The sequence below is a fragment of the Xiphophorus hellerii genome, chromosome 12 (assembly GCF_003331165.1).
Source record: "Xiphophorus hellerii strain 12219 chromosome 12, Xiphophorus_hellerii-4.1, whole genome shotgun sequence".
Classification (NCBI taxonomy): domain Eukaryota; kingdom Metazoa; phylum Chordata; class Actinopteri; order Cyprinodontiformes; family Poeciliidae; genus Xiphophorus; species Xiphophorus hellerii.
In genome coordinates, this window is record NC_045683.1 from 12,746,717 (window position 1) to 12,761,065 (window position 14,349).

General features: G+C 40.0%; 1 protein-coding gene across 1 annotated transcript in view; it reads left to right on the forward strand.

The window, feature by feature from the left end:
- Nucleotides 1-910: 910 nt before the first annotated feature.
- Nucleotides 911-14,349, forward strand: part of ptch1 (patched 1) — a 72,386-nt gene continuing 58,947 nt past the window's right edge. The window contains exons 1-2 of the mRNA XM_032578758.1: nucleotides 911-1,509; nucleotides 3,421-3,613. Of these exons, the coding sequence (XP_032434649.1) occupies nucleotides 1,339-1,509; nucleotides 3,421-3,613 (364 nt within the window). The 5' untranslated portion in view covers nucleotides 911-1,338. The remainder of the gene's footprint in view (nucleotides 1,510-3,420; nucleotides 3,614-14,349) is intronic.

Consider the following 14,349-nt stretch of genomic DNA (forward strand, 5'->3'; position numbering starts at 1 on the left):
CTATGTGTTGTGGTAAAATTAAACCAAGGTTGAGCATTTTAACCATAGTGTTGGCTTGGAACAAAAAAGCAAAACTGCATGACCAAAAAGACCAACCAGAACCACAGTCAGGCCTGATAGTTGTACCATCATGACACAGGTCTATTTCTCTTCATTGTGCATCTTAGTCAAGATGCAAGGAATTACAAATATTTTCAAATGCCAGTCAGTGTTTGTCCGTTTTGTACACATATTTTTTTCTCTTAAATTACTATTTTTCTATTTATTTATTTAATTTTTCGTTTTTGCATGGTATGCCGCAGGCCATGCCGCCCTGAGGGGAGAGCCACATCACTCATATCAAATTGACTTCTGCTAAAAATACCAACTAAAGGATAGCTCAAATACAACAAGTGGTACTTAGCCACAGTTTTATAACCAAAGGGTATCGGGCCTCCCCTTGAACCACTGTAATCTGAAGCTCAACAACCATAATGGTTAAGGCAGTGAGGGGTGGGGAGTTAAAAACTTCACTTCTGACATTCCTCAGCTCTCCTCCGACGCACAGGTCCGGGACTTCTCCTCTGACTTGAGATCTCATCCAGTGGAAACGCTTCCCTCCTCCTGCAACGGACCGCTGTGCAGAAACTTGACCGCACCGAGAGGTTCCGCTCTCGGAGAACCCCGCCGTCCCCACCCCCTGAAGTCGGAGATGCACACACGAGGTCCATCCACCTGGGTGGTCTCTCTACTTTAGTGAGCTGTTGCTAAGCAGCTAATAATAGTCGTGTTTGCTGAGTAATTTTTGCCCTTCTGGAACCAATCAGATGCAAGAAAGTCCTGCGATCTGACAGCCCCAGAGGCGGGATCTAGAGTCTTTTTTTCTCACCCCTCCTCCTTTCTCTGCCTCCAAACGGAGAGAGGTCTTTTTCTCCCTCTTCTATTGAATCTCAGAGTTGGCCGTGACGCTCGGCCCAGGGGAAGACCACATAGATCTCAGCAGAATGCTGCGACCATCGAGCTTTCATACCCGACCACTTGTGTGTGGGAATCCCTTTGCGCGCCTCGCTTTTTGAGAGAAACTTTCTGTTTTTTCTTTTCTTTTCTTTTTTCCCCCCTTTTCAACATTTTTTTAAGAGACAAGGTGAAAGCGGTGAGAGCGGCGGAGACCTCCGGATCACGAAATGTTGGGATGGAAGGCGCAGACTTTGACTCGCCGTCTCCAACAGGAGTATGAAGTCCCACTTCACGGGTGTGAGGTCTCCACGAGTGAAACTCTGTCGCCTCGGGATATCGCTACACGCTTTCGGGGAAATACTATAAAGTGGGAAACGGTAACCACCTCGCAGTCCCCGCAACATGGCCTCGGCTGCTAATGCGCCCTTCGAGCAGGAAAACAGAGACCCCGATCGGCCGAGGATAACGCGGAGGAACAGGGGGGACTATACCCGCGGCACACCGCTGGATTTGGAGTATTTGCAGCGGCCGAGTTACTGCGATGCGGGCTTCGCTCTGGAGCAAATATCAGAGGTGCTTATGTCTCATGTTTCACTACAGGAGAGCTGCGTGGTGCCTGTTTCATTGTATTTACTGGGGGGTAAAGTGGCCAAACTTTTATGTCCAGTCGCTACTAGGTAACAAGACGTGCTTGAAAGCATGGACATGAGAAGGAAAAAAATGCTTATTTTTATTTCAAACGCATGTGAAACAAGCTTCTTGTTGTGGTTATCAATACAGGAACTGCTGCATCCAAACTAATAACGCACATGGCAAAACATTGCATGTTATCCTATACATTGGAAAGACAGCTGTACATATAGTTTTCTGACAGGTATCTCAACTTGGATGAGTCTTCTGAAAATCCATGTGGCTGTTCTCTTCCGTTCACAAATATTGGCAGCAACCCCCCCACACCCACACACGCGCACGCACACACTCACTCTCTCTTGTGTTGGCTTCTCCACTCCCCATGCAGACCGGAACACACGGCCAGCTCCACAGGGAGAGGGGTTGTCTGCCTGTCTGCGTGTGTGTGTGTGAACGTGTGTGGTGGTATTTGTGGGTTTTAACCACATGCACTCTTCAGGGTATTTAATATCACCTATTGATGTGTGGGGCGTGCAACGGTGGAAGTGAAAGCCACCCCAGGGACAGTTCATAGACTGCTTCCCTTTAGAATACAATAGTCTCTGTGCAGTGGGATATCTGCCATGTATTTATAACTGAAGTTTCAAGCTCTCAGATATAAAACTCCTGTTGAGTTTGGCTTTTAAAGGCATAAATAAATGGCAAAAGAGATTAAGTCAAAACCCCACAGACTTATCATTATAAGTTGACAGTAGAGCTGCACAACACATCTAATCACAAAATCAGTGTGTTCAATATTGGAATCACAAAAGTTACTGGATGCAGTATTTGTCTGGAAACTATATTCCTATAGCCATGCATTGACATTCACTCAGAAGTCTACTTCCATTCAGAACCAGCAAACAGATAATTTTGTACCCAATACATAAATAATGATGAAGTACATTTTTTCTTTTTCTAGTGAAGTATAGTTAAGAATTTTAGAGAAAAATAATCAGTTATTAAGGATAGTCTACATTTGTACAATTCAATAGATTATTACCCCTGAGTAGACCAAAAATAGATATTATTTATTGGAGTCCACCATTTCTGTATAGTAGGCTATGAGTTGAATATAGAAATTTAATGTCAACATACCCTGGGTGGACAGCCAATTTGTACACGATTGCAGATCTTCATGAAATGATGCAGGCCTAGCTGACAGTTCTTTCCCATCATTTATCTCCATCAACTTTGGATGTTCAGCTGGAAATCAGTTTCAAACTCTTCAGTTTCGCTCTATTCATAGCTTATTATTGCAGCTGTGAAACGACAGCACTCTATGTACATCCAATAAACCAGAAATGTATGTTCCAGAATGGGACAATAAAGGGATTTTTTGTTTAGAAATCCATTCACGTGCATTATCAAATTGAATCCTAATGACTAGAGATGTGCTGATCAATGGATTAGAAATCAGATTATGCCAACGTATGGTTTCCCTTCGTATGTTTGCCTCAGAAAATTGAGGTAATCAATTTTTCATTGATTGCCTCTGATCTGTGATCAGCAAGTCAGGTACCACAATATGATATTTTTCTAAAACTGATCTTTCTTTTCTGCTTCTATATGTTAAGGTTCTTAGAAAAAAAACATATTTGTATTGGCCTGGAAAAGTGTGATTGGTGCATCTTTCTTTCGTTTCTCAACGTTAACTTCCCCTCAGATGTGTTTCTGTGGGTAAAATTTGTTACTTTATGCACATCATGTGTGTAAATAACCTCTTTCTATGTATTCCAATGGTTTTATCTGGTCAGGTAAGTGTAATCGGTTTGCTTTCATTGGCAGTAACTTTATTCTCTTGTCTTATCACAGGGGAAGGCGACTGGGAGGAAAGCACCTCTGTGGCTGAGAGCGAAGTTCCAGAGATTCTTATTCAGGCTCGGCTGTTACATACAAAAGAACTGTGGAAAGTTTTTAGTTGTGGGCCTTATGATTTTTGGAGCTTTTGCCGTGGGTTTAAGGGCAGCTAATCTGGAAACGGACGTGGAGAAACTCTGGGTGGAAGGTAAGATGATGTTTGGTTATTGGCTTTTTTGTTAAGTTGCACAGTTTCTTGAGTGTATGTATGAAAATCACCAGCTATAAAGACTTTTTAGGAGAATTGTTTAAAGTTTGTGTCTTGGAAAGTGGCCGAGCAAAACTGTGTTGGATTTGCAAGAGGTAACAATAACGTCACCCGTGAAGAAGGTTGTAATTAGGCTCATAAGCAGCCCTTGGAGTTGAGGAAATTTTTGTCAAAGCCGCCATTTTGTGAATGTGTGTATGTGTTGGTGTGTGTGAGAGCCAGCCCCCAGCAGTTGAAGGCTCAGAGGCTGTGTGTGTGGTCCTGTTTTGGACAGCTCTCAACTTTCCAAAAAGATTTGTTTCTGGCTGCAGGGAAATAGCAGAGCACGGACAGGAGTTATGGTGGAAGTGTCAATCAGTCTTCTTGTTTTCTTATAAAGAATTTAGGCAAATGAAGAAATTTAAAAGAGGGAAAGAGAGTGTATGCATGGGTGGTTCTTTGGGGGTAAAGGCATGAGGCTGAGTTTTTTTTTCTCCCTCTTTGATCTGCATTCCTGTACATATGGCTCAAGTTGGCTGTTCCACTCATGAATGAAAAGACAGAATCTGCAATATGGACCTGAACTGTATGTTTGAATAGATTAAATAATATTTTTCATATACATTTTTGTACCTTTATACTATTCTTCCATTCCTTTTTTGTATGAAAACAATCCATGTTTTTTAAGCTTAAGCATCAAAGCGGACGGACTCCGGACCTCTTCCCCTGGGTTTGCAGGCCTAGCCCATCCTTGCGTGCTGCTGCAGGGGTCTGACAGACAGAGGTCTTCTAATGCATTGCGCAGGCGCAGTTGGATCACGGTTTGTGCAGAAAGTAGCCTCTTCAAACACACATTCCTGATTGTACTCAGAGGATCACACAGTTTTCACATGCCAGAACCACGGTCAGGAGGACCGGGGCAAGAGGGCGTTACAGGAAATGCAGAAGGTTAAGGCAGAGTGATAGAAAATTTATTTTAGCTGTTAGGATAAATATGTTCAATCTTCAATCTAGCATTCTAATGTTTTTTAGGCAAAATAAACATTTGATGTCATTTAAAAAAATTGTGAGGATAAATCTTAAGTGAGGTTGAACATTCACAAATAATTCAATGTAATTATCATGTTTTCTTTGCATGATTCTATATTTCTATTTAATGCAATTGTAAACCAGTTTTGCTTATTGACTGATATGTGATATGACAGATTATTACCCCTGATAAAACCAATATAACTGATCGACCTCCTACTGGAGTCTTAGAATAGTATTTTTCTATTATAGACTGTGAGCAGACTAAAGAAAATACTTTTAATTTATCAGATATTAAAGTTTGTGTTGAAAGTCAATTTGGTGGGAATGAATGGTCCTTTCTTAGTCTCACAGTGTGGGAATTCTCTTTTTACGACAATACAGTAACAAAATATTACCCAGTGAATATAAAAAAATCTAAAAACAATACAAGCAACTGCATATTACTAAAGTACCTATAAAAAATATAAAAGTGACTGAAACTATAAAGGTCACTAGTTGACTAGGTACCCAGTTTTCTTGGTTTATTCTTTACACTCAGGGTGACATACATGTTTTATATGTGAAAGGGACTTATTTAGATTCTTTAAACAAAAATCTATAGAAACAAAAATGGGAAGCTGAAACTCACTACTAATGCAACTCCAGACAACTTATTGATCTTACGGACAGTTTTGTGTTGTTCTACTATGACTGTTGCTAAATGAGATTTTGAATGAAAATTAATCTTTATTGGCACTATTGCTGTACTTTCCATATTTTTTAGTAGTCAGAATCTGATCATTTTGCATATTATAAGGTGTTTTAAACTTGATGGATATATTTGGTGGAAATGTTGCTGAATAGTAAAAATTTTGTTGTTTGAACATTAGTAATGTGAAAAACTGTGTTCCTCTGCAGTTTAGTACTTTGGCAGTTTTTGTTGTTTTATGGATATTTATAATGCAAAAAGAAATCACCTGCCATAACAACTAAAACATTTTAAAGCTACTTTTACAACCAAAAATTTTAAATTATTTTCTAAAATCATGCTAGTAGTCTACTGCATTGAATTGTGGGAAAATAAGTTAAGCCTATTAAATATTAATTTACCACCAGGAGTATGCTTAGTTATTTTGATTTGATTAGGAGTCATACATTATTGATTTCACTACATTTGACAAATAGTGGGGATCAGAAATAGAAATTTTCATTCAATTACATATTTTTTAAAGTCATCATAGACAATATCATCACAATTACTCATCCTGGCATAATAATGCTAAACTCTTGTTTATAAATCCCCAAAAATGCCAGCGTGGTTGAGTTTTTAACACCTGGGATTTGAACCATTTTTCATCACTATTTTCATGAGAACGTCAAAAGAAAATTGTTTGTGTTTCAAAGTACAGTACAGACCAAACGTTTGGACACAACTGTGTGTCCAAACTTTGTGACCAAAAGTTTGGACACAACTGTGTGTCCAAACTTTTGGTCTGTACTCAGTTCAGACCAAAAGTTTGGACACACCTTCTCATTGAATTCAATGAGAAGGTGTGTCCAAACTTTTGGTCTGTACTGTACATTGATACAAGCAGTTTGTTTATGCATATGAAATGAAAGGAGTCAAGGAAAACAATTTAGTGCTTATTCTTAGAATAGTCTGGTAGCAATGACCAGTATGGATAATAAAAAAGATTTAATTTCATACATTTAAATGCATCCTTTTTGTCTACAATTTAATCAATTCACACAGTCAAAAATCTGACACTAACAATCGCGGTCATAAAAAAATAACCCTGACTCATTACCAAATTGGCTTCTTCACTACAACTTTTACTGTGTTTTGATGCAACTAAGCAACTGTGATATGACTGCATTTCATCATGTCCGCTTAACATTTATTGTTGTTCTTAAGACAACCATAAAAAAATTGATGAAACTGCAAACCTAACCAAACCTGTTTCTTCATAAAATCAAGCTAATTTCAAGTGCACCAGGTACTGGTAGTAAAGGGATTTCTAGGAAACATTTGTCAAATGCACACACACTTTGATTACAAAAAGGGACCTCCTCACACACATACACTGACAAGGAGACAGTGCTTTGGTGGTTTCCTTGGTCCCGGTGCATGAGGGGTTCCAGATGCTGGTAGGGAGAGATCTGTTTGTTTAGATTAGACTGCACAGCTGAGGGATAGATTAGTTCTGCCTGGACCGCGGAGCCCTGTGCTGGGCCTTGCTGGGGAAACTGGCCCATCATTCGAGAAGAAAAAGAGGCGAGAGGAGAAGAGGACAGACCAGCTGTTTATGTTTCATCTGGAACTGCCCTCCGCAGGCGACCCACGGACGACCCCGCCTAGGGAAGCTGTGTGGCCCACAGATGCACATACGCTGCAAAACTGTTGGAACTCTGCATGATTTCATTTGGGGTTCATTCATGCCTGCTTTCTTGGTTGTAGCCAGAATCCCCCAGCCGTCCACCATCAACTGCATACAGCACTTGTCTTGGGTGTTTATTCTTCGAGTTGTCACGTGCAAAAACATTAGCAGGAGTTGTCTCTTCTCACTGCACTCTCTCTGCACTGTTTATAAGTGCTCAGACACAGGAAGTTCTGTTTATTAGACAAAGTGACAGAGAGAAATTGGGAGTGAGACACATACTCGTGCAAAGGGGTGATTGTCTCCTCGTACACCCTGAACTGTGAGAAAACATGGAGTGGTCGGTATTTTTTCTTTAAAGGTTTTGTTGCTCCTATGTGGCCTTTATTTGACAGTTGTCAGATAGGAAAGCAGGTTGTCAGAGCGGGAGAAGACATGTGGCAAAGATCATCAGGCCAGAACTTGAACCTGCGACACCCACATTGAGGACTAAGGCCTCCATACGAGGGTCATGCTTTACCCCTGTGCCAACGCCACAGCCAGTATTTTATCTTTCAAGCAATAAGGAGTTGGATGGCGGTATGGGATAGTAAAAGACCCTCAACAAGAAGCACTGTATTTAGAAAGACTTGAAACAAAAAATACTCTATCTGCATTTAATTGAAACACTAAGACAGGAGTTATTCCTATGACTATTAAAAATGTCATTATTACAATTAGATTATTTTCATTTATAACGTTCAAAGACTGGTATTTTGTTTTTGTTCTATATAAAGAATAATTAACCAAAGTTTACCACTGCAAGTGCAAGAATATTTATACCATACAAAATATTATACTTTATTTATATACATTTTGTTGATGTCAATGTCAAATTTAATTATATAGCACTTTAAAAACAGGTTTAAAACTCCACCAAAGTGCTGTACAAAAATGATAATAAAATAAGTTGATGAAAAGAAAAAGAAAAATAATATAAGAAAAATACACTGCCTGGCCAAAAAAAAAGTCGCCACCTGGATTTAACTAAGCAAATAGGTACAAGCCTCCTATTGGAAAAGTACTGCATAGACGATTATCTTTCAGCTGGTAACAAGTTATTTAACCCCAGCTGATGCAATGAGTAACTCCTCATTTCTTAAACAACCATGGCAAAAGACACATCCTGTGGTCGTGGAAAAGACGTTAGTCTGTTTAAGAAGGGTCAAATTGGCATGCATCAAGCAGAGAAAACATCTAAGGAGATTGCAGAAACTACTAAAATTGGGTTAAGAACTGTCCAACGCATCATTAAAAACCGGAAGGATGGTGGGGAACCATCATCTTCCAGGAAGAAATGTGGTCGGAAAAAAATCCTGAATGATCGTGATCGGCGATTACTTAAACGTTTGGTCAAATCAAATCGAAGAAAAACAACAGTAGAACTCAGGAGTATGTTTAATTGTGAACGCAAAAGCATTTCCACACGCACAATGCGAAGGGAACTCAAGGGGTTGGGATTGAACAGCTGTGTAGCCGTAAGAAAACCTCTAATCAGTAAGGCTAACCAGAAAAAAAGGCTTCAGTTTGCTATGGAGCATAAAGATTGGACTCTGGAGGAATGGAAGAGGGTCATGTGGTCTGATGAGTCCAGATTTACCCTGTTCCAGAGTGAGGGGCGCATCAGGGTAAGAAGAGAGGCAGGTGAAGTGATGCACCCATCATGCCTAGTGCCTACTGTACAAGCCTGTGGGGGCAGTGCTATGATCTGGGGTTGCTGCAGTTGGTCAGGTCTAGGTTCAGCAACATTGTGTGCCCAAAGAATGAGGTCAGCTGACTACCTGAATATGCTGAATGACCAGGTTATTCCATCAATGGATTTTGTCTTCCCAAATGAAACGGGCATATTCCAAGATGACAATGCCAGGATTCATCGGGCTCACATTGTGAAAGAGTGGTTCAGGGAGCATGAGACATCTTTTTCACACATGGATTGGCCACCACAGAGTCCAGACCTTAACCCCATTGAGAATCTTTGGGATGTGCTGGAGAAGGCTTTGCGCAGTGGTCAGACTCTCCCATCATCAATACAAGATCTTGCTGAAAGATTAATGCAACACTGGATGGAAATAAATCTTGTGACACTGCAGAAGCTTATTGAAACAATGCCACAGCAAATGCGGGCTGTAATCAAAGCTAAAGGCGGTCCAACAAAATATTAGAGAGTGTGACCATTTTTTTGGTGGCGACTTTTTTTTTGGCCAGGCAGTGTATATGTATAATGTTAAAATAATAAGAGTAACAATAAGTGCCATTCTACTCTTTATAGAGTTACACTGGGAGTCTAATGAGCTAATATTAGCTGACTAATTAGTTGGTCTAGCCTGCAGCTGGCTTCTTGACAGTCACGCAACCCAGAGATTAGTGTTATATTCGTGTTTGATAATGACCAGAATTCATTCAATCATCACAATTAGCAGTTACATTTTTAAATTTTATCTAAAGAGGAATGGTGGATTATGCTCCTTCAGTTTCATAGCATGTGTCTGTATTTTTTACAGCAAAAAATATTTCCAAACAGCAAACCCTTGCTTTCTTGTGTCCATGGGCTAAGTACGCTGGTCTTCTTTAAGCCAGCTGGCGGTCAGTGTGCAACAACATGTGCACAAAGGGAAGTACTGTGTTACTGGTTCCCTCCTTAAGCCAGAGACAAAAATGGATCAGAGTAGCAAAAAAAGAAAAAAAAAATGTTTTTAGACTTCCATGTAGAGGTTAAGTCCTGCAAAAGTTTACTTTAACAGGGACCAGTATGCCGGTTTCAAAGCCTGATAATCTGAAGTAATTATGACATGTTTTTATGCTATATCATTTCTTATACAAAAATGTAAAACAAAAATACATGCAATTAAGTTTAAATTTAAAATAAATGCTAATCATTATTGCTACTAAGATAAATGCTATTCTTTTAACTCATGTTCAGTATGAGTTACAATATTGCTGTTAATATTATTTTAGATTTATTGTAATTTTGGTACTACGTTTTAAAAATCTAGAATACATTTCAGTACATATTGTGCAAAATACACATTTGTTGTTCTGCCCTTTAAACCAGAATACAATCATAAAAAGCTCATCATTAGTAATTACTGTAGTTGGTTAATTGGTTGAGCTATCTGCTGTGGTACCCAACCTCCGACTGTTTTGAAACAGAGTAAGGCTTTGTACGAGTGATGGATAATCCTACTTTGAATTTGATGTTCTTCTATGCATGAGATAAATTTTGTTTTCTTTCAGATTGGTGACCGGCAGTTATAGGTCTGGGTGGGGCAGGATTATATCAGGCTACCCTCCATAAAGCTGGAAAAAACCTTGGTCTCTTCGGGTCTTTCTCTGACATCCCATTAATAGGACTTTGAAATATAGAAACTGTGCTATGGAACACTTATGACGCTTTGGACGCATAACTTATTTAAACTGCGGTGTACCAGTAACTGATTCATGCCTTCCTGGTAGCAATATTTTAAGTCTACTTTTCTTTGAAAAAAGTGATTTAGGTCAGAATGCATCCACACTGTTGAGAAACTCTGGGTTTATTTTCACTGTGCCACTCACAGGAAATGATTAGCTCCAGCAGGAAGTTGTAGTATTGTGATGTCCTATCTTGATCTCCCCCACACACAAACATTGCTTGGAGTCAGCTTTGGAGAAAATGCCTCATGGCAAGTGTTCAACTCAAGATGCACCCTCGATTTCACATCAGTGTAATGATTAGCTGTCAGAGAAAAGAGATGTGAATTAGAGGAACATGAAGGCTTTGTTGTTCTTCCTGGCCACAAATAGCAAGTTATGGTATCTCACAGTATCAACGGGCCAAGGCAAGCCGAGGCCAAATTGTAAAGAAAATAAGACCACTGCCTGCCTCTAATTAAAACAGTATCAAATAAACATTGGCCTACTGTACTACTAAAGTCCTTCACGGTTTTGACTTTGAAATGGGTAATCACCTCAGTTTGCTGATTGGCAAAGAGAAGTAGCAAGAACTGGGTAAAAAGTTTAGAAGCTCTGGGCATAGATTGAACTTGATGAAGCAGATGAGCTAGAGTTGTTCTTAGCACTAGTGAAGGTCATTGCATTCACGGAAATGTCCCAATTCAAGCTGAAACGACTTCACACTGCCCAGATTTATGGTGTGGACTTGGGGGCACAGAGTCATGAATTGTAGTCTCATGGCTACAGGCTGACGAGAGGCCCCGGGGTCCCGCAGCACTTTCTTTGGGTGCATAAGTGCAGAGGCCAGGGGCCACGGGCATGGACTCCAGAGACCCTGAGGTCATCTCGTTGAGGCCCCGCTATTTAAAACCTCACCTGATACTCACCCTGTGGCCTGGGTGCAGAGTGAAGACTCACAGCAGAGGGGGTGCAGGGCAGGAGCTGCAAGAAATGCAGCAGAAGTCGCAGCTGTCACCAAGGCACTGATGTGAAGAGGTCCATCTCTTGAACCTGACTGTTAGAAGGGAGTCTGAAAATGCATTTTATTTTATTTTTGTGTGAAAAGAATTGTCCAGCAGAGGGCAGTAAATCTGAGGTATAATCTTTAAACTGATGTTTATGAGTACTCTAATTGAAAATAAATTATAGTTTCCCAGATTTTAATGGTTCCAACCATATTTCTTTGTATGATATATGATGTGTGTGACCAGTGTTTTAAATTCAGAGAATATACAGTCATTAGACACTTTTATGTACACCATGTTTGTTCTGGGTTGGACCTCCAGAGATGCTTTATTTGTCCCATAGATTCAGCAAGGTGTCAGAAACATACTTCAGAGATTTTGGCCCTGCACATCTATTATCAAAAACACTTGTATCGTATCACCTCAGTTTGTTTGAGCCATTGAAGTGCAGTGTCATTTTCACCAAACCTGTTTGAGATAATTTTGAATTGTGATATTCTGTTTAACTTGATGAAATAGCCATCAAATAGGCAACCTGTGTTCGTAAAGGAACAGATGTGGTCAGTAACAATACTACAATGCTGGGGTTAACTGTTGTGATTTAAGTAATGATCATTTAGTTCAAAGGGGTTGTAAGTGTAACAAAAGAATATCCCATTAACCATTACACCACTACTACCAGGCTGAGCTTCTGGTCAAGGCAGGATGGATTCCTGGTTTCATATTGGTCTATGCCAAATTCAGATTCTCTACCCTTTGAGCAGCTGAAATTTCTACTCATTGAATTGGGCAAAATGTTTTCAATTTGTTATTGTCTAGTACTTAGGCGTAACTTCCTGAAGGACTGGTGTGGACATGTCCCCACCAACTCTGGCATGAAGGGGACAGTCCCTACCAATATTTCCTGCACCTTTTTTTCTTTATGTGCTTACATATGTAACTCGACAGCAGCTGCACGTTGTATTCAAAGCAATAACAGACAATTAATGCTTTTTTTAAAGTTCCTTTGTACAACGTAAATGGCAAGTCCGCTCAGTGATTTAGAGCAGTGGTCCCCAACCTTTTTAGTCGCGCGGACCGGTCAGCCCTTCGCAATTTTGCTGCGGACCGGGGGGAGGTCGTTTTTTTTGCTGCGGTTACGTTCCAAAAAGAACCCTCGATAGGCGAAATCCGCGAAGTAGGAACTTTTATTTATTTACAATTATTATACAATAAAATACTCCATAATACATTGAAACCAAAGAACAAAACCTTTTTACAGGCCCAAACATTTGTTTAAAAAATAAAAAGTACTGTATAAACATTTTTTTTTTTTACAAATAACTACTGTACTGTAAAATAATAATTTTAATATGAACTGAAAGCGGATTCCCGTGCCCAAATTGCGGAGATCAGCGCCGCCCCACCGCGACCTGAGTTATTGGATTAGAAAGGGAGAAAATAAAAAATGATTATGAAAAAAAACAAAACAAAGTACAGTAGGACAAATAGTGACTCACGTGTATTTCACTTCTCTTCTGACTGAGCCGCTGCATCCTGACTCCGCTCTGTAGCGGGTTTTTTTCTTTTCTTCTAAAGCCCGCGGTGCAGATGTGTTTTTTCGAGAGAAGAACATAGTTATCGGTAGCTGTTGTCGCTCTTTTTTCTTCTGGGCAAAAAGATTATTATAAACCGACATGCCACCATCGATTATGTTAAATTTGGCAAGCTGTTTTACGTATGTGTACATTTTAAACCGCAACGTTGTTGACACACAGGTAGAGAAGAAGCGGAGAGACTGTTTAACCAATCAGAATGCAGAACACAATGCACGATGCAAATCCGTGAATCAGCGAGACCGTGAAAGGTGAGCCGCAAAATAGCGAGGGTTCACTGAACTCCGATGCTGTTTTGTTCCTCATTCTGCTGCAAGTTGGCTCAATTTTGACGCGCAAGACGTAACCGGTAAAATCCGGTTTAGGATTTTCAAAATAAAAGATCCGGAAGTAGTTCATTATTTCTTGCGCGGCCCGGTATCAATTGGTCCGCGGACCGGTACCAGTCAGGAATATCGGTGGTCGGGGAAATGACACAACCTAGCAGAGGTGTGACCAAGTCACTGTGTTGCAAGTCTCAAGTCTCTGTCCTCAAGTCCAAGTCAAGTCTCAAGTAAAGACAGGCAAAAGTCGAGTCAAGTCTCAAGTCAGGAACCTTTAATTTCAAGTCATTTCGAGTCGTTTTTATTTTATTTTTTTTTATAATTTGCAATTATACATAAAATTCCAATAATAGACCATTTGTTCGTTTTAAAATATGTATTTATCTCAAATGATAGAACATGTGTAGCTGAACACAAAGTATAAAAAACATTTTTAAATTGGACCACTTTATTGCCCAGTTCTGTTAAACTTGATATTCAATAAAAAAAGACGAAAATGCTGACATTTCCACAGCACAATACAAAGAACCATAACAGCAGTTTTTTCCTCTTTTCTCTCACCTGTCAAAACAATATATTGTCAATATAATTTCCCAACGTAGATGTCTTCAAATACACCAACCATCCTTAGATGATACTAGACCCGGCTCATCATCATGATGGGACAGAGAGACTCTGTTCCCTGTGTTCAGGTCCAGAATCTGCTTTCTGTTCCGGAGCCCCGCTCACTATCCACCGGCTTCCTGAGCTAACACGGTGCACATTATTTGTGGAGGCATTTGAAGGACCGGATTTATGGTAAATCATCACCAATTTAACCCGGAGTACACATGCTAACACGAAGTTAGCTAAAGTCAACTATCTTACAGCAAAAGAAAAGCGCCACCTACCGATCTTTGTGAAGCTTCAAATGCCGGACAAAGTTGGACGTCGTGGCATCTCCATCCGATATTCTCT